Raw genomic sequence first — 17,465 nt, 5'->3', positions numbered from 1 at the left:
AGTCGTGTCTGACTCTTTGCGACCCCGTGGACTGTAGTCTGTCAGGCTCCTCTGTCCATGGGATTGTCTAGGCAATAGTCCTGGAGTGGGTTGCCAGTTCCTTCTCCAGGGGTCTTCCCAACCCAGGGCTCGAACCCGGGTCTCCTGCATTGTAGACAGACGCTTTACCATCTGAGCCACCAGGGAAGCCATTTAAAGATAGGCAATTTGAGAAAGACTTTTTACCCAAAACATCTCTTAAAAGAAGTTTGAAAACTCACTGATGTGAAACCCTTTTTCTCTAGCAGGCTGGGTAAATAAGGGATGTGTGTGTGTGCGTGTGTGTGTGTGTGCACGCGCGTGCTCTGTGTATACGCCAAACAGTTGGGAATTACAATGATAACGGAAAAAAACAGGAACAAACTTTTTGGCTAATTCAGTGGTTTCCTGAGTGCTGCCTCAGTGTGTGTGAGACATTCTGCTCGGGGCCTGGATTCCTGAATATCAGCAGCACCCCCGGCCCCCCGGGAGCTGACCACGTGGGGAAGGCCAGCTCCTCTGCTGCGGAGATGGAGAGCACGCACGAGGAGAGTGAGGTTTCCCTGGCCGATGGCTGGCTCTCCTGGCCCGTTCCACATTTGCCATTAGTCCCCAAATACTATTTCACTTAAAAAGAAAAGTTTCCTATAGTCATAAAGTCGCTGAGAGGGCCTGGCCCTGTGTTGGTTCGTTTTGTGTGTGTGACAACTTCTGGTGTGTTTATATTTCTAAAAATGTATACATCTAGTTTTCCCTTGGGGATAAATAACAGCATATAGTTTGACTCCTGTCTTATTCAACGTAAAGGCCGTTCACACTGTATTTCAGGTTCTAAACCAAGGGATGCAGTTTACGACAAGGACAGCAGCTTGGGCACCAGATACAGCTGGGAACAGCCTGGCTGTGCCGCTTAGCAGGTGGTTGAATCACTGGGTCTCTCTGAACCTCGGTTTCCTTACCTGTAAAATGGTCCCTGGGTTACACTGCGGTTCCTCCCACACAGCTGTTGTTGGAGTGCCTGCTGTGTGCAGACTTCATAGTCGGTCCTTGTCAGCAACTGTATACATACTGAGCCCCGTTGCTCATGCAGATAGGTGCAGCTGTGAGCGCTGGGAGGGGATGTGGATCTGTATTTGAAGTCACAAGGCCAGGCTTGGAGCCAGAGTCTGTGACCTTGGGAAAGACATCCGGTCTGAGTGAGCCTCGCCCCTCGCCCCTAGTGAAGAAGGGCGAAAGTCCTCGGCTTAAACAGTGCGTCTCTGAGGACTGGTTAATTCCTAACTAACTGGGGCTCGCTGTGTACTTACTCCTGCCCTGGTCATCACTCCGCTATTGCACATCTAGGTGGAAGCCGAGCGGACAATGAAGAAGAGGAGGAGGAAGGGGACGGGGCGCTGGAACAGAACTGTCCCCCAAACCCCTACCAGATGCACCCCCCGCCCGAAGGATGCTGCACCACGGACGGTGAGATGCCCGCTGGCCTGTGCGCTGAGAGCCCCCGAGCTGTGAGCCGAGCCCATGTCCCCAAGATGATGGATGAAGGGGAACTACCCCGTACTTGAGAGCCAGACCTGGCTCCATCCTGGCACCCCCAACCTCAGAAGCTTTGAGTAAATGACTTAACTTCTCTGAGCCTCGATTTCTCTGTCTGCAAATTAGGGGCAGGACCACCTGCCCAAAGATGATCAAATGAAAGCCTGCCAGGGCTTCTCCCACTCGGTGCCTCACACAGTGGGCACTACTTCCTGCTTCCTGCTTTGCCCAGGAGCAGACGGGAGAACTAGCAGCCAGTGCCTTGAAAATGGTAAAGCAGATGTCCCTGGAGGAGAATCTTACTAAGGTATAAATATCTTACGGGTTTGCAGGGAAGGCCTCGGGGTCTCAGAGTTCACATTAGCCCACGTCATCCCTGTTGGTCATTAAAGATGGAAGAACACAGGGCATGGGGCCACTTGTGCCTTCAGGGAGCGAGAGGCCCAGAAAAGGTCCATCTGGATAAATCTCGGCTGTTTCTCTCTTCTTCCTTTCTTCCCTAAGTATTTTGGACACTTAATTTTAAAATAAGAAGCATGTTTAAGGGCTTCCCAAGTAGTACTAGTCGTAAAGCATCTGTAAAGAGACGAGGGTTTGATTCCTGGGTTGGGAAGTCCCTTGAGGAGGGCATGGCAACCCACTCCAGTATTCTTGCCTGGAGAATCCCATGGACAGAGGAGCCTGGCGGTCTACAGTCCATGGGGTCGCAAAGAGTCAGACTTGACTGAAGCGACTTAGCACGCGCACAGGTGTTTAAATGCTCTGAAATACAAAAAAGTTCAAGTGCGTGGAGTCCCCCTCTGCTGAAGTGACTTCTCTGAGACCATCATTACCAGGTCGTCAGCCTGAATTCCTGCCCTCATACACGTTAAGTGCAGGGTGGAAAAAACATAAAATTACTCACAGTCCCTTATGGATTTTTCATCCACATTTTAATTTACCATCACTTGTCTACCCATTTCTCCAGTTGACTTTCATTTGTACATGCATGTATGTGTATTGTATGGTAACACCAGTAGTCATAAATATAGCAAGTAGCTAAGTGTCATGAATGACGATGGTTATAATTTGATCTCTCAGAATTACTTTAATTAATTTTATTTTTTTATTCTGCCCAGTCACTTTATTGTTGTGAATCATGGTAACTGGCAAATGAAGCGCATGTAAGGATAACATACTTAATAATGTTCTCAGAATTAATTTTAGAGTCAGCCTGGTCCGGGGGTGAGGGTGGTTGCTGACAAAATCCAGACTATTTTCCTGCTTTGCCCGCGTGGATCCTGGTTGTGTGGGGGCGCTCACTGGACAGCATGTAAGGCCTATCCATCTCTTCTAGGGTTCTGCCAGGCCGGGAAGGACCTGCGTCTGGTCTCCATCTCCAGTGAGCCTATCGACATCCCCGCTGGCTTCCTCCTGGTGGGTGCCAAGTCCCCCAGCCTGCCTGACCATCTCCTGGTGTGTGCCGTGGACAAGAGGTTCCTGCCGGATGATAACGGGCACAATGCCCTTCTTGGTGAGTTCCTCCTGGGCTCTGCTCTGCAGCTCAGGCTGCAGGATGGGTGGGGACAAGGAGGGCCACTGGTCCCCTTGGAAGACAGGCCACCTTTCGGCCTCTTCATCAGCACGTCCCACAACCCCATTCATTCCTCATTCTGTGGTCTATTTCTTTGTGGAATAGAATGTAAATGAGATTTGTTTTAAAATATGACTACCTGGAGCTTTCCCTGGTGGTCCAGGGATTAACAGTTTGTACTTCCAGTGCAGGGGACGTGAGTTTGATCCCTGGTTGGGGAACTACATGATACTGTGTAGCATGACCAAAAAATAAATGAATAGTGTAAAAATAAAATGTGACAACTTTCCTATAGAAAGCCTATCAGTTAGTACTACTGTTTTTTGGTAAATGTGTTCATCAGAACTTTCCTAAGTGTCTACCTGTGTTGGGGTTGTAATCCAGACCCCATCCGAGATGCTCTCGGAGGCCAGCAGACGCATGGCAGGAGGAGAATAAGGCTGAGTGTGTGTCCCCCTGACCAGGACAGTCCTATTCCAAGTGACTGCCTGACACCCTCTACTGTTCTCTTCTTTGCTTTGCTTTTTGCCTCTCACCAGTCAAGTTCGCCTTGGACCTGTTAGTGAACTTGCCTGAGGGTGCGTGAGTAAAAGAATGTGGCCAGGATTCAGACTCAGGTCTTACTGGTTCTGTATGGTATCTTTAACCACTGCACCCCACAGTCACTCAGTGGGTCAGGGTCAGCCTAGGGAAGCTGTAGTTTTGACCTTTGGATCCACCTCTGGTCCACGGGATCCCCGATGTCAGTGCAGAGTCGAGGCCAAGCCATACCAAGCCTGTCTCCTGTTGGTTCAAACATTTATTGAGCTCTTACTGAATGCCTGACCCTGTGCTCAGCACTCTCCCCCATATGTGAAGCAAAATCGGGGGAGACATGAGGTTTGGACAGAGAGCTCAGTGAGCTGGCTCCAGCCCCATGTCTGACCACGGGCTGCTGTGTGGCCCTGGGCCTCTGTGTCCTTGTCTAGAGAGTGGGCAAGTGCTTTCCACATGGCCCCTCACCTGGCCTGGCATCTCCTTGGCAGGAGAGCTGGGCAGACAGGAGGGTCTAGCTGAGATGTAGCCTCAGAAATAATCTTCATGGCAGAAGCAAGTTTGATCGTGAGAGTTTATTGGAAAAACTTCTAGGTTAAACTTCTCCTGCTGGCCCCAATTCCTTCTGTGCTTTCCCCATGGACAAACATTTAAACCTCAGTTTTACACTTGATATGCCCCCAAATCTGGGCAGGTAAAAACACTTTCAGTTTAGTTCACTTGCTCAGTTATGTCCAACTCTTTGCAACCCCATGAACTGCAGCACGCCAGGCCTCCCTGTCCATCACCAACTCCCAGAGTTTACTCAAACTCATGTCCATTGAGTCAGTGATGCCATCCAACCATCTCATCCTCTGTCGTCCCCTTCTCCTCCTGTCTTCAGTCTTTCCCAGCATCAGGGTCTTTTCCATTGAGTCAGTTCTTTGCATCAGGTGGCCCAAGTATTGGAGTTTCAGCTTCAGCGTGTCCTTCCAGTGAATATTCAGGACTGATTTCCTTTAGGATGGACTGGTTGGATCTCCTACACACTCTCAGTTCAGTTCAGTTCAGTCGCTCAGTCGTGTCCGACTCCCTGCGACCCCATGAATCGCAGCACGCCAGGCCTCCCTGTCCATCACTAACTCCCGGAGTTCACTCAGACTCACGTCCATCGAGTCGGTGATGCCATCCAGCCATCTCATCCTCTGTTGTCCCCTTCTCCTCCTGCCCCCAATCCATCCCAGCATCAGAGCCTTTTGCAATGAGTCAACTCTTCACATGAGGTGGCCAAAGTACTGGAGTTTCAGCTTTAGCATCATTCCTTCCAAAGAAATTCCAGGGCTGATCTCCTTCAGAATGGACTGGTTGGATCTCCTTGCAGTCCAAGGGACTCTCAAGAGTCTTCTCCAACATCACAGTTCAAAAGCATCAATTCTTCTGCGCTCAGCTTTCTTCATAGTCCAACTCTCACATCCATACATGACCACTAGAAAAATCATAGCCTTGACTAGACGGACCTTTGTTGGCAAAGTAATGTCTCTGCTTTTGAATATGCTATCTAGGTTGGTCATAACTTTTCTTCCAAGGAGTAAGCGTCTTTTAATTTCATGGCTGCAGTCACCATCTGCAGTGATTTTGGAGCCCCCCAAAATAAAGTCTGATACTGTTTCCACTGTTTCCCCATCTATTTCCCATGAATTGATGGGACCGGATGCCATGATCTTCGTTTTCTGAATGTTGAGCTTTAAGCCAACTTTTTCACTCTCCACTTCCACTTTCATCAAGACCTTTAGTAGATATTTATTGAGAACATTTTGGGTCTGAGTCTCTGTGCAAAGGACTGAAGGATGGAGGTGGGACAGCAAGGCTTGACCCAGAGAAGAAAAAGAAATGGTTCCTGCCACGAGGGCCAGGGAACACAACAGTGTGTGCACTCTGAAACCCGGCAGATGACTGCTCAGTGGAGGGACAGACACCACTCTGAGGCAACAACCAGTGGGAGAAGAGGTTTTGGCCAGTTCTTTCTTAAGGCGGGTCTATGGGGTTATTTTACCCAGTTTTGAAAGCAAGAATAATCCAGGAAATTTACTCCACCAAGGAAGCTCATTGCTTCTGAGTCATTGCATCTCAGAGTGAATTTGCTTACCAAGGCTGCTCAGGACAGAATGAGTGGGGAAGACAGGCTGGTGACTTGGTTAGCGTTTGATCTGGCCTAAATTCCTCCCCTTTGTGACTGTAAAGGAATTGCGAGGGCAGTAAATCTAGGAGGCTCTATGTCTCGAAATGCAGAGAGGCAAGAATCTTTCAGTTCATTCACCACTGGCCTGGGAGCAGCTTCAGCCTCTCGGGCGGGGAGCGTAGAGGAAGTGGGGTCTTTGTTAATTGCTTGCCAAAAAGCCCTCGGAGGTGGGTAACAAGGGCCGGCTGGTAATAACCCGTGCTTTCTTCTTTTAAAATAACTTTATACTCTCAGCTTGCACACTTAGCACTGTTTAGGTTTCCTGTAATTAACCCTGATGGCTGCACAGGGCACGGTGGCCCAGCACCCCTCTGGGGCCGGGGCTCAGCACTTTTTAGTGACCTATAAAGGGGAGGCTCTGGAGTATCTTAGGAGAAAGTAACAGCTTTAAACCCCCCCCCCCCCCAATAATTTATAGAGAAAGTAGTGCTGGTTTTAGTGACTTTGAATCAACTGAGAGATTTCTGGTCTGTGAAAGCGAAAAGACTAAAATGTAGATGTGTGTTCCAGTTGTTTGGTAGTAATTCATCGAAACCAGCTGATGGCTAAGACAAAGGAGAAGAAACCATCTATTACAGCTGTGCATGTGCTTGCTAAGTCGCTTTAGTCGTGTCCGACTCTTTGTGACCCCATGCACCGTAGCCTACCAGGCTCCTCTGTTCATGGGATTCTCCCGGCAAGAATACAGGAGTGGGTTGCCGTGCCCTCCTCCAGGGGAATCTTCCTGACCCAGGGATCGAACCCGCATCTCTCACATCTGCATTGGCTGGCGGGTTCTTTTCCACTAGTACCACCTGGGAAGCTTCCATCTATTACAGCTGGAATGTTCATTTCTGAGATGAGAGTAAATGAGCCGTTTGTTCATCTAGCAGGCAAATAATTATGCGTTTATTATTATTCATAGTAATAAATAACTGAAGGTGGACTTTAAGTTCAGCCTGGGGCCCCAAAGCCAAGTGGTACTTGGTCCTTCCTGGAAGCTCAGGGCCTTGGGAGGACAAAGGCCAACCAAGACTTCCCTCACAGGTCCACATGCAAAGCCACAGAAATCAAAATTCTGGGAAATCTCTGGGCAACAGGCTCCCACCAAGGGCTTAAGATGCTGTGGGATCCCCAAGGATGCACTGACTTCTGGGATGAGAGTGTCTCAGAGGGTGTCACTGGCAACACACTTGGGTCCTGAAAAATGGGTGGATTACCAATTGGAGAAAGACAGCAGCAGCAAATGAACCTAAAGAGCAGCCACTTTACTTCTCAGGTGCTAGTGACTGTTGGAGTTAAAATGGAGTGAGTGAGTGAGTGAGGTGGGTGTGTTCCTACCTGGCACTGAGATGTGAAGAAACAGAGGCATGCGCAATAGAATGAGGTGTGCCTGTCCCTACTGCCCTGGGAGGGCCAGCGTTTCCACTTTGATTTCTGAACCACAAGGAGGAGCCCCTTCTGGTTTGTGGCCCTCCCTCCCTGCCTCTGGAATGGAGCCGTGGTCCCACAGCCCACATTTGTCGTCGGACCAAGGCCTGTAACCTGTTTAGCCATTTCTGGGAAGGGATGGCAGTGCTGGCCTTGGCGAGGTGCTCGGCACATCCTTGGATTTGCAGTTCTGTTTCTTACTTATCATCTTTTGTTTGACCTCAGAGTCAGGATCCCTTCCAGGGAGCTTGGAAGGTTTCTTAGGGGCTCATTCTTGGATGGCAGTTGAGCTGCTCAAGGTCCCCAGGTTGGAGTCAAAAGAAAAAAACATTAGATTATAAACTAGGAAGCATTAGAAACATGAAAACATTAGAAAACAAAAACACATCAAAGCGTGTGCAGAGAGGCTAAGTGTTTGCTCTGCTAATTGTTTTATCTCCTCTCTCCTCCTTCCCTCCCAGTGTTTGCTGACTGTCTCCCCTGTGCTGGGCACTAGTTTGTATACGTACACCAATGCACACAGACACAACCCATACCTCGCCGTGGACATACATGCTCCCAGTCCTGTGGAAGGATAGGGATGGTTATAGGGAAAAATACAGATTTTAATAACTCTAACATTGTAGCACCCCACTCCAGTACTCTTGCCTGGAAAATCCCATGGATGGAGGAAACTCGTGGGCTGCAGTCCATGGGGTCACTAAGAGTCAGACACGACTGAGCGACTTCACTTTCACTTACTTTCATGCATCGGAGAAGGAAATGGCAACTCACTCCAGTGTTCTTGCCTGGAGAATCCCAGGGACGGAGGAGCCTGGTGGGCTGCGGTCTATGGGGTCGCACAGAGTCAGACACGACTGAAGTGACTTAACAGCTTAGCAGCAACATTGAGGAAGAAGTTATAAGGACTGCCAGCAATATAAAGTCCGGCATAGCAGTAGGAGGGGTGGGAGATAAAGCAGAGATGGGGGTGGTAGACATTGGGGGCAGCCCTGGAGGGCATGCCTGTGCATGCCACTCCGTTCTCATGCTAGAATTGAATGGATCACTCTTTGGATCTTCTCTGGACAACCACTTGGTCCCTCTGGTTCTCAGGTTTCCCCAAGGAAGGTTTAGCTGTCCTGACCAACTGGTGGTTGCATCAGTTCAGCTGGGTGCTTCGTCTGGGCGACAGTGAATGGCAAGAACACCATTGGTTTTCTCTGCATGTCAGTTTCCTTCATGTCCCTCTAACAACAATTAAACATAGAGCACAGTGTTGGCATGTTTTTGGTACCTTAATCTATTCAGTACAGAGGGGATAGGAGTCTGGAAGGGAAAACTAACCTGTGCCTGCCTTCTTAGACCATGAGATTTGTCCTTATTTCTAATGCCTTTTAAGGAATATCAAACTTGCTTGCAATAGAGCAGATAATCCAGGTTTCTGTAATGTTTGTTGTTCGGTCACTAAGTCATGTCTGACTCTTTGTGACCCTATGGACTGCAGCATGCCAGGTTCCCCTGTCCTTCACTATCTCCCGGAGTTTGCTCAGATTCATGTCTATTGAGTCAGTGATGCTATCTAACCATCTCATCCTCTGTCATCCCCTTCTCCCATCTTCAGTCTCTCCCAGCACCAGGGTCTTTTCCAATGAGTCAGCTCTTTGCATCAGGTGGCCAAAGGATTGGAGCTTCAGTTTCAGCATCAGTCCTTCTAACGAATATTTAGGGATAATTTCCTTTAGCATTGACTGGTTTGATCTCCTTGCAGTCCACGGAACTCTGAAGAGTCTCCTCCAATACCACAATGCGAAAGCACCAATTCTTCAGTGCTCAACCTTGTTTGTGGTCTGACTTTCACATCTGTACATGAATACTGGAAAAACCATAGCTTTGATAATTGGGACCTTTGTCAGCAAAGTGATGTCTCTGCTTTTTAATATGCTGTCTATGTTGGTCATAGCTTTTCTTCCAGGAACAAGTGTCTTTTAATTTCATGGCTGCAGTCACTGTCTGCAGTGATTTTGGAGCCCGAGAAAATAAAGTCCGTCATATTTCTGTAATATAGGCATCTTCTTTCTCTATGGGGAAATGTTTTGAACCTTCACTAACTGATGTTATTTTGGACAGTAGTAGCCAGAGACCTCAGGATTGTCCCCTTTAAGAGCAGGGCTTATGCACAGAACCCCTTGGCCCTCCTGGCCTATATCAAGATGCCCTTTGTAAACTTGTCAGCCAGAGGATAAGATAAAACAAATTAGTCTAAGCTTCAGGGTCTCTCCTGCCAAAGGATTTTGGGGCATAGAAACCAGATGTACCAGGGAGTGAGGCAAGGTCATAGGGAAGGCCTTTGCAAGACAGTGAGCTTAAAGCAGAATGGTCTACCAGGTACAAAAGCTAAACCATCACGTTTTTCTTGTATTAACCAACAGTTCTATTGATTCTGGTTTGAATGGACTTCACAGTTTGTTCAAGTCTTTCAAGCATGTTCTCTGGATTTTAATAGTTCATGAGAGGTGAAACTCCAATGCTTTGGCCACCTGATGTGAAGAGCTGACTCATTTGAAAAGACCTTGATACTGGGAAGGATTGAGGGCAGGAAGAGAAGGGGATGACAGAGGATGAGATGACTGGATGGCATCACTGACTCGATAGACATGAGTTTGAGTGAACTCTGGGAGTTGGCGATGGACAGGGAGGCCTGGCATGCTGCAGTCCATGGGGTCGCAGGGAGTCGGACACGACTGAGCGACTGAACTGAACTGAACTGAACTGAAGAGGTGGTTTTGTCATCACCTCTGGAAGGCAGCTTCTGCAGAGCCTCAGAGTTAAGCTCTGTCATCTCCCAGAAAGGCTCCCCTGGCCTCGGGCAGCAGGAACTGACAGAAGCAGTCACCTTCCAGCTGAGAGGCTTCACCATGGCTGCTGGGCCCAGATTTCACTCCCCACGATCCTGGCCACACGTTGATTTCTGCAACTCGTGCGATCTACTTCCTTGATTCCTGGAGGGAATTTTGGACTCTCAAGAGGGCTCTCAGTGTGTCCAGTCTAAGTGGTTTAATTGCTTTGAGATTCTATGATTGGCTGGCGCTGAAGACCATAGTGTGTTCGTGCTAAGTCACTTGAGTCCTGTCTAACTCTCTGCGATGCTATGGGCTACAGCCTGCCAGGCTCCTCTATCCATGGGATTCTCCAGGCAAGAATATGGAATGGGCTGCCATTTCCTTCTCCAGGGGATCTTCTCCACCCAGGGGTCGAACCCGCGTCTCCTGCCGTGGCAGGCGGGTTCATTACCCCTGAGCCACCTGGGAAACATAATTTCAAGTACTTAAGCCTTGTACTCGGAGAAGGCAACGGCAACCCACTCCAGTACTCTTGCCTGGGAAATCCCAGGGACGGAGGAGCCTGGTAGGCTGCAGTCCATGGGGTCGCGAAGTCGGACACGACTGAGCGACTTCACTTTCACTTTTCACTTTCATGCATTGGAGAAAGAAATGGCAACCCACTCCAGTGTTCTTGCCTGGAGAATCCCAGGGACGGGGGAGCCTGGTGGGCTGCCGTCTATGGGGTTGCAGAGTCGGACACGACTGAAGCGACTTAGCAGTAGCAGCAGCAGCAAGGCTTGTACTTACTTATACTTTAAACAAAGCTCTTCCCCCCACCTCCATCCCCACCAACTAGAAATGCTTTGTGTGCATATTATATACACAGAATATAGTCACTTTATTTCTGCTGGTGATGCTCAAATATCAAATAATTCCTTAATTCATGTGTTAGACTACAGTATAAACATTTATTGTTTATTCACTAAGTCGTGTCTGACTCTTTTGTGACCCTATGGACTATAGCCCATGAGGCTTCTCTGTCCATGAGATTTTCCAGGTAAGAACACTTGAGTGGGTTGTCATGACCCCCTCCAGGGGATCTTCCTGGCCCAGGGGTTGAACCTGCATCTCATGTCTCTTGCATTGGCAGGCAGTTTCTTTACCACAAGCACCGTCTGAGAAGCCCAAAGACCATGCAGACAAACCGAATTATTGCAGGTGCTCAGTTAGTGTGGACAGATGAATGGGACGGTTATGTCCCATAGGATGCATAGGCTTTAAATATGCCCCTAAGCAATGCCGTCTTCCATGCTTGCCTGGGCTCGTCTCTACGACCAAGCGTCTCTTTGGTCAGGGTTTTTTGTTTGTGTCAAGGTCATCTTGACCCCTGGACCAGCGTGAGCTGACAGCGACCTTTGCCCCTCAGACTTCTCTGGCTGGTGGTTCAGGACATGAATGCCTAGTGAACAATGGTTCACTTGGAGGGGTCTTGGGTGTCAGGTGGGGACAATCCTGGTTTGTTTCCTCCCCCCAGGTTTCTCTGGGAATTGTGTCGGCTGTGGCAAGAAGGGCTTCTGTTACTTTACGGAGTTCTCCAATCACATCAATCTGAAGCTGACCACGCAGCCCAAGAAGCAGAAGCACTTGAAATACTACCTGGTCCGCAACGCCCAGGGGGCTCTGACCAAAGGGCCCCTCATTTGCTGGAAAGGCTCAGGTGAGCAAGCTCTGTGGGGTGGGCCGCATGAAGGGGGCACCCCCAGGCCAGCCAGGGGCCTGTCGGCCCGACTCTGGGCCAAGACTGCTCTTCAGTCCACATGGTGGGCAAGAGGTCAGCCCTATGAAATCAAAATGCAATTTTGCCCCCCGGGCGTCCAGGTTATAGTATCAGTCTACTTGTATGGGCGCTTTGAAAGCTGACACAGGGTCACACGGTGCGGTGTCTTCTTGTGGTAAGTATCTGGGGCAAGATTCTCAGCCGGGGGTAATTCTGTCCCCCAGGGATATTTGGTGATGTCTGAAGACATTGTTGACCACTGTGACTGCAGGGAGCCCCTGGCATCTCATAGATGGAGGCCAAGGGTGCCGTGGCTGGGGCAGCCCTCCGCAGAGATTTGTGTAGCCCGGTGTCAATGGTGCTGAAGTTGCAAAGCCCTGACTTAGAGAAAGCTCAGCCCAGATAGCCTCCCTCTCTGCCCCACAGCCCTGTCAACCACAAACAGAAAAGATCAGCTTCCTGGGGCTGGAAGAGAAGAGAGTGGGCTCCAGCTTTAGGAAGGGCCTCCCTCCATCCTTCTCTTCTGTCACCCTGTATCCTCCTGGCTGCAGTCAGCTCTGGAAGCAGAGGGAGGGGCTGGATTTTCCAGACCCCACCGAGATGCCCCTTCTCCCATCAACCAACCATGGAGGGACCTGTCCCAGAAGGGTTCTCAGCGAGGTGCCCAGGAGAGGCAGCCTCTTGTCCCTCACTTGTCTGTGTCGGTGCTGTCTGATTACCTGGAATATCCCAGCCAGCTTCTGTGAGTAGAAAAATGGGGCTTCAGGAGGGGCTGGTTCTAGGCTTTCATCCCCCGTCCCCTCCCATCACTCCTCTCCTCCCTGTCTCCTTTTCTTGCTTGCTCAGTCGCTCAGTTGTGTCCGACTCTTTGCGACTCTGTGGACTGTAGTCCACTAGGCTCCTCTGTCTGTGAAATTCCCCAGGTAAGAAAACTGGAGTGGGTTGCCACATCCCTCAATAATCTCTTGAGCTCCCACTATATACATGCCTATCATTTTGTAGGTCCCGGAGAGGAAGTAGTTCTTCCCCTTGTGGGACCAGCCAAGAGTTCTTGATCACTTGCTGTGACCAAGCCCCTCTCAGGTTTGATACCTCACTGGGAGGTAATCTTCCCAATGGAGATTGATTTAGGGGGTGGAGGAAAGTATTAGCTCTTCCTTTTTGTTACTGCTGTTGTTGCTCAGTCGTGTCCGACTCTTTGAGACCTCATGGACTGCAGCCCGCCAGGCTCCTCTGTCTGTGAAATTCCCCAGGCAAGAATACTGGAGTGGGTTGCCATGCCCTCCTTCAGGGGATTGTTCAGACCCAGGGATGGAACCCGGGTCTCCTACATTGAAGGCAGATTCTTTCCATCTGGGCCACCAGAGAAGCCCAGCTGTTCCTTCACTTTTGAGTAATGCTGTTTGTCCCTTGGACTTGAAGCTCTCATTTGCATCATCTGTTTTTCCCATAATGCTGTTTGTCCCTTGGAATTGGAGCTCTCGTTTGCATCATGTGTTTTTCCCTTCTTCCCAAGTGGTGACCACTGCTCCTGCTGTTGGCAAGAGGACTGTCCCCCAGGTGGCTTCCCCAGAGACCGAGCCTGGGGAATGGCCCCCACCCCAGCCCTCCCGGCTGCACCGGAACAGCGACAGGGAAGGCGTTGGCACCCTCGTGGTTATCTCCGCGCCTGGCTCTCCCGCAGGCCGGGTTCTGGCCTCGGAAGTCATTGGTCGCTGTTGGGGAGGAGCAGGAGCTGACTGTCATGTGTGCCTCTTCCCCGCAGAGTTCAGAAGCCGACAGGCATCCGTGGGTGCATGTTCCAGCTCTCTGTTCCCGCCGCTGGACAGCTCTGGGCCTCTGGCACCCTTACCCGGCGAGCCCGGTCCAGGGACAACCCCGAGCGCCCCGCTGGGAGCCCCGCAGGCAGGTGAGGCGGTGGCGCAGCGCTGGAGGTTCTGGGAATCGGTTTTAGTTCCCCCAACCGAAAAATGGAGGCACAAAGATGCTCACCTAGGCTATCACAGGCAGTAGGGTTTGATAGCTGATATTTCTGCTTTGTGAACTTGGCCTCGGCCATGCAAAACACACCTGATGAGCACGACAGCTGATGGCAAGTAGACAGCAACCTCCTTCCCAAGGGCTCTGGCGGCGGGGGGGTTGGTGGTTGGGGGTCCTCTTGCTCAGGGGGGTCTGCTGAGGGGCCCTGGGCCCCTGCTGCACGTGGCTCAGCATCCACAGCGAAGAGGCTGCACCTGAGCAGAGAATGCACTCCCCCCAGAGGCTCCCTGTCCCCCTTCCACGTGGTATCTGCCCCCGTCCTCCCTGTGCCTGGGTCACCTGGGGCCTGGCACACCTGGGCAGCTTCAGGGATCAGTGTTTCTGCCCGCAGAATACCTGGGTGCGATTCCGGTGCTGCCACCTCCTAGCTGAGAGATTTGGGTCAGCTCATTTTAACTCTGTGACTCTCCGTTTCCCCATCTGTACACTTGGAGAGAAACTTTTCTGTCTAATTTGCAGGGTGATTATAAAAATTAAGTGTGATGACAGTGATAGCAAATACTTACTGCTTGCAAACTTTTGTTAACTCCCGTCGTCCTCACAGCAGCTCTAATATTACCCCCATCCTCTAGATGAGAAGGTGGATGCACAGAGAGGAGGTATAATGTTCAGGAAGGTTCTGAGTTCGAGGCAGCATGGAGCTCAGACGGGTCGTCTGGTTTCAGAGCCCGCCCTTCAACCCCTCGACATAGGGGATGTTCGGTGCTCCTCCTGACTCTGGAGTACCTTCCACATCATTCTGGCCCGTGTGGGTGACTTAGAGCAGAGCCCACAATTGTCCCCAGAATCCTCCTGAGGCCCGGGGAGCCCCAGATCCTATGCATAGCCTGGCCCTGGGCGACGGCAAACCCGACTGCTTTCCTGAGCATGTTTGACGTGACCCTGAACCCAGGAGGGTGAGCAAGAGGGTGGGAGGAGGGTGGAGCAGCTGCAGGGGTGCTCCTGGAATCCCGGGGCCCCCACGGGCCCTTCTCTCACAGGGAGTGCTCAGTGGAGCATGTGTGGGAGCGTGTGTCCTGTGTGTGCATGTGTGTGCGTGCATGTCCGTGTGTGTCTGCTTTTTCGGGGGGCTGGGGGGGACAGAATCACTCTGTCAAGAGTCCTGACCCTTGACAGGCTGCATCAGTGGAAAGCTAACATGTTAAACGGAGGGAGAGCCATTTCCTGTTTGCTGGACTCCCCGAGCATCCCGTGGTCTCCCCTCTTTGTCTCTGCTCTCAGGACCAGCCTCTGATCACCCCACCCTAACCGCAGCCCTGGATCCGGCTGTTTTCAATGGCAAAGATTCCCCAAAGCACCAGCCGCTGGTGAAGAACCGCCTGTCCGCAGTGCCGCGTCCCTCAGCCTTAGGTAACCTTGACCGTCCTATTCGAGGTGGGGGCGCCTTGCTCTGCTCTGGGCCAAGGCGGTGGCGGGTGGGGGACGCGAGAGCCACAGCGCCGGGGCCCCTGAGCCTCCTGGAGTTGGAATGAGAGTCAGGCTGGATCAGCAGACACCTCCTGCGTCTCTGGTAGTGTGTCCAGCCCCCAGTGCTGGGGGTAGGGAGACGCATGGCTTCTGCTCCCAATCTGGGTGATGAGTGTGTGCTAGGATGTGGTGGGAACCTGTTATGAGTGGTGACATGTCTCCCTGTCGGCCAATGACATTCACAGGAACAGTCATCATCATGCGCCCTGCAAGCCCAGTTACTCCATGGAGCCTGGCCCGGAGGATGCGATGGGTGCTGGTAGAGAGAGTGGGGTTGCACCATTAGGGGCACAGCTGGAGCCTCAGAATCCCGTGCCTGAGGCCTGCTGTGGGCAGGGTGGACTCTATTTCAAGAAACCGCTTCTGAAGCTACACGGAGAGTATGACAAGGACTTGGGGGCTCAGTGGTTCTCAGCTGAAATGCTGCCCTCCACGGGACGGGACGGGGTGGGGTCAGAGTGGGGAGGGGGAGGTGGGAAATGCACAGAATCCCTTTCTGCGCTGTCTAGCTCGGGGTCTGGATGTTGCAGTGCCTGCAGGGAGTGGGCTACAGTGAAGACTTGCCTCTCCCCAAATGCCAAATAGCGTCCCCCTTCCCAGCACCAGGACACATGGCCAGAAATGGTTGGTCCACAGGGGCAGCTCCTGGTGACATCATTTTGGGAGAGCTTTGAGGAAGATCCGCTGGAGGGGGGCATGGCAGCCCACTCCAGTATTCTTACCTGGAGAATCCCATGGACAGAGGAGCCTTGCGGCCTCAGTTCATAGGGCCGTAACGTTGGACACAACTGAAGTGACTCAGCATGCATACACAAAGAGTCTGTAGAGGCAGTTAGCACCCCAAAGGAAGAAAACACCCTCAGACCTTCTGCCTTCATACTGAGGCCCCATCCCCTTGCCCTTCCTCCTCTGGTAGTTTAAAATGGCTTTTAGAGGAGCTGGCATCTCAGTCTGTGTGGGAGCTCTTCCCTGCTCTTGAGGACAGATGTGTGGGGAAACGAAGATGTCGTTCTAAATGACATCAAGGTGATAGAAGCTGCCACAGAGGTTGTGGGGTCAGAGGAGCCCACCTGTGGGAAAGCTCTTTGCAAGCAAAGAACTTCATGTCTTTAAACGTTTTATTCATTTTGTTTCATTCATTTTCCGTTGGTCTAAATAAGAGGTGAAAATAACTGGGTTATTTTTAAGAGACTCAAAAGCAGTAATTCTCAAACAGCAGCACATCTAAGGATAACCAGGGGTGCTTGTGACTGAGTGTTTCCTTTCATTTCTGGAGATTGGCTTCTGTAGGTTGAGGTGTGCCCAGGAGCAGACACTTGGAACAAGCTCCTCCTGGTTCTCTCCAGCTTTGTCTCCGGCTAGATTTGGAGAAACACTGCTCTAAACTAGTGGTTCTCAATCCTGGTTGTGGTTTAGAATCACCAGGAGCTCGAGGTGGGGCTGGGGGTTGGGGTGGGTCATCCGGAGGTGTGTGGACATGCTGGGGTTCTGATTTCCTTGGGAGAGGGTTGCATCCAGGAATAGAGTGTTTTAAAATTTAAACTTTGTATAATGTGTCATGGTTGAACATAGAGAGCGCTAAAGGTAAGGGATATTTTGTGTCAGATTGGTCCCCCAAAATGTGATAACCAATTCTTGGTATTTTGAAGAATCCAAGAACAGAGCATGAGTCATGCTCACACTGTTCTGGCGTGGGCAGGATGACTCATTAGTGTCAGTGGGTACCAGCTTCTGTTCCCCTGGATTTTTTTAGCCGGAAATGAGCTTTCAGGGCTGTGGTGGGGAGAGGTGCACAGGTGGATCGGTACTGCCCCCGAGTGGTGAAACTGTGGTGGTGGGTTGACTGCCACTGGGGCTTGTCTACAGAAACAAGTATTAATTTACTGGAATGTGGAGACGATGATGGACTTCCTCGTAGTTCAGACACAAAGAATCTGCCTGCAATGTGGGAGACCTGGGTTCTATTCCTGGGTCGGGAAGATCCCCTGGAAAAGGGAACGGCTACCCACTCCAGTATTCTTGGGCTTCCCTGGTGGCTCAGTTGGTAAAGAACCCGCCTGCAATGTGAGAGACCTGGGTTCAATCCCTGGA

The 17,465-nt window shown here is 51.0% G+C and overlaps 1 protein-coding gene across 1 annotated transcript in view; it reads left to right on the top strand.

The window, feature by feature from the left end:
- The window catches only part of GREB1 (growth regulating estrogen receptor binding 1), a 127,541-nt gene that overhangs the window by 62,413 nt on the left and 47,663 nt on the right, over window positions 1-17,465 (top strand). The window contains exons 3-7 of the mRNA XM_052647845.1: window positions 1,363-1,482; window positions 2,888-3,064; window positions 11,625-11,807; window positions 13,633-13,776; window positions 15,129-15,257. Of these exons, the coding sequence (XP_052503805.1) occupies window positions 1,363-1,482; window positions 2,888-3,064; window positions 11,625-11,807; window positions 13,633-13,776; window positions 15,129-15,257 (753 nt within the window). The remainder of the gene's footprint in view (window positions 1-1,362; window positions 1,483-2,887; window positions 3,065-11,624; window positions 11,808-13,632; window positions 13,777-15,128; window positions 15,258-17,465) is intronic.

This window comes from Budorcas taxicolor, chromosome 11 (assembly GCF_023091745.1).
Source record: "Budorcas taxicolor isolate Tak-1 chromosome 11, Takin1.1, whole genome shotgun sequence".
Taxonomy (NCBI): domain Eukaryota; kingdom Metazoa; phylum Chordata; class Mammalia; order Artiodactyla; family Bovidae; genus Budorcas; species Budorcas taxicolor.
Note: the sequence above shows the minus strand (reverse complement) of the source record. Positions and strands in the feature narration are given on the sequence as shown.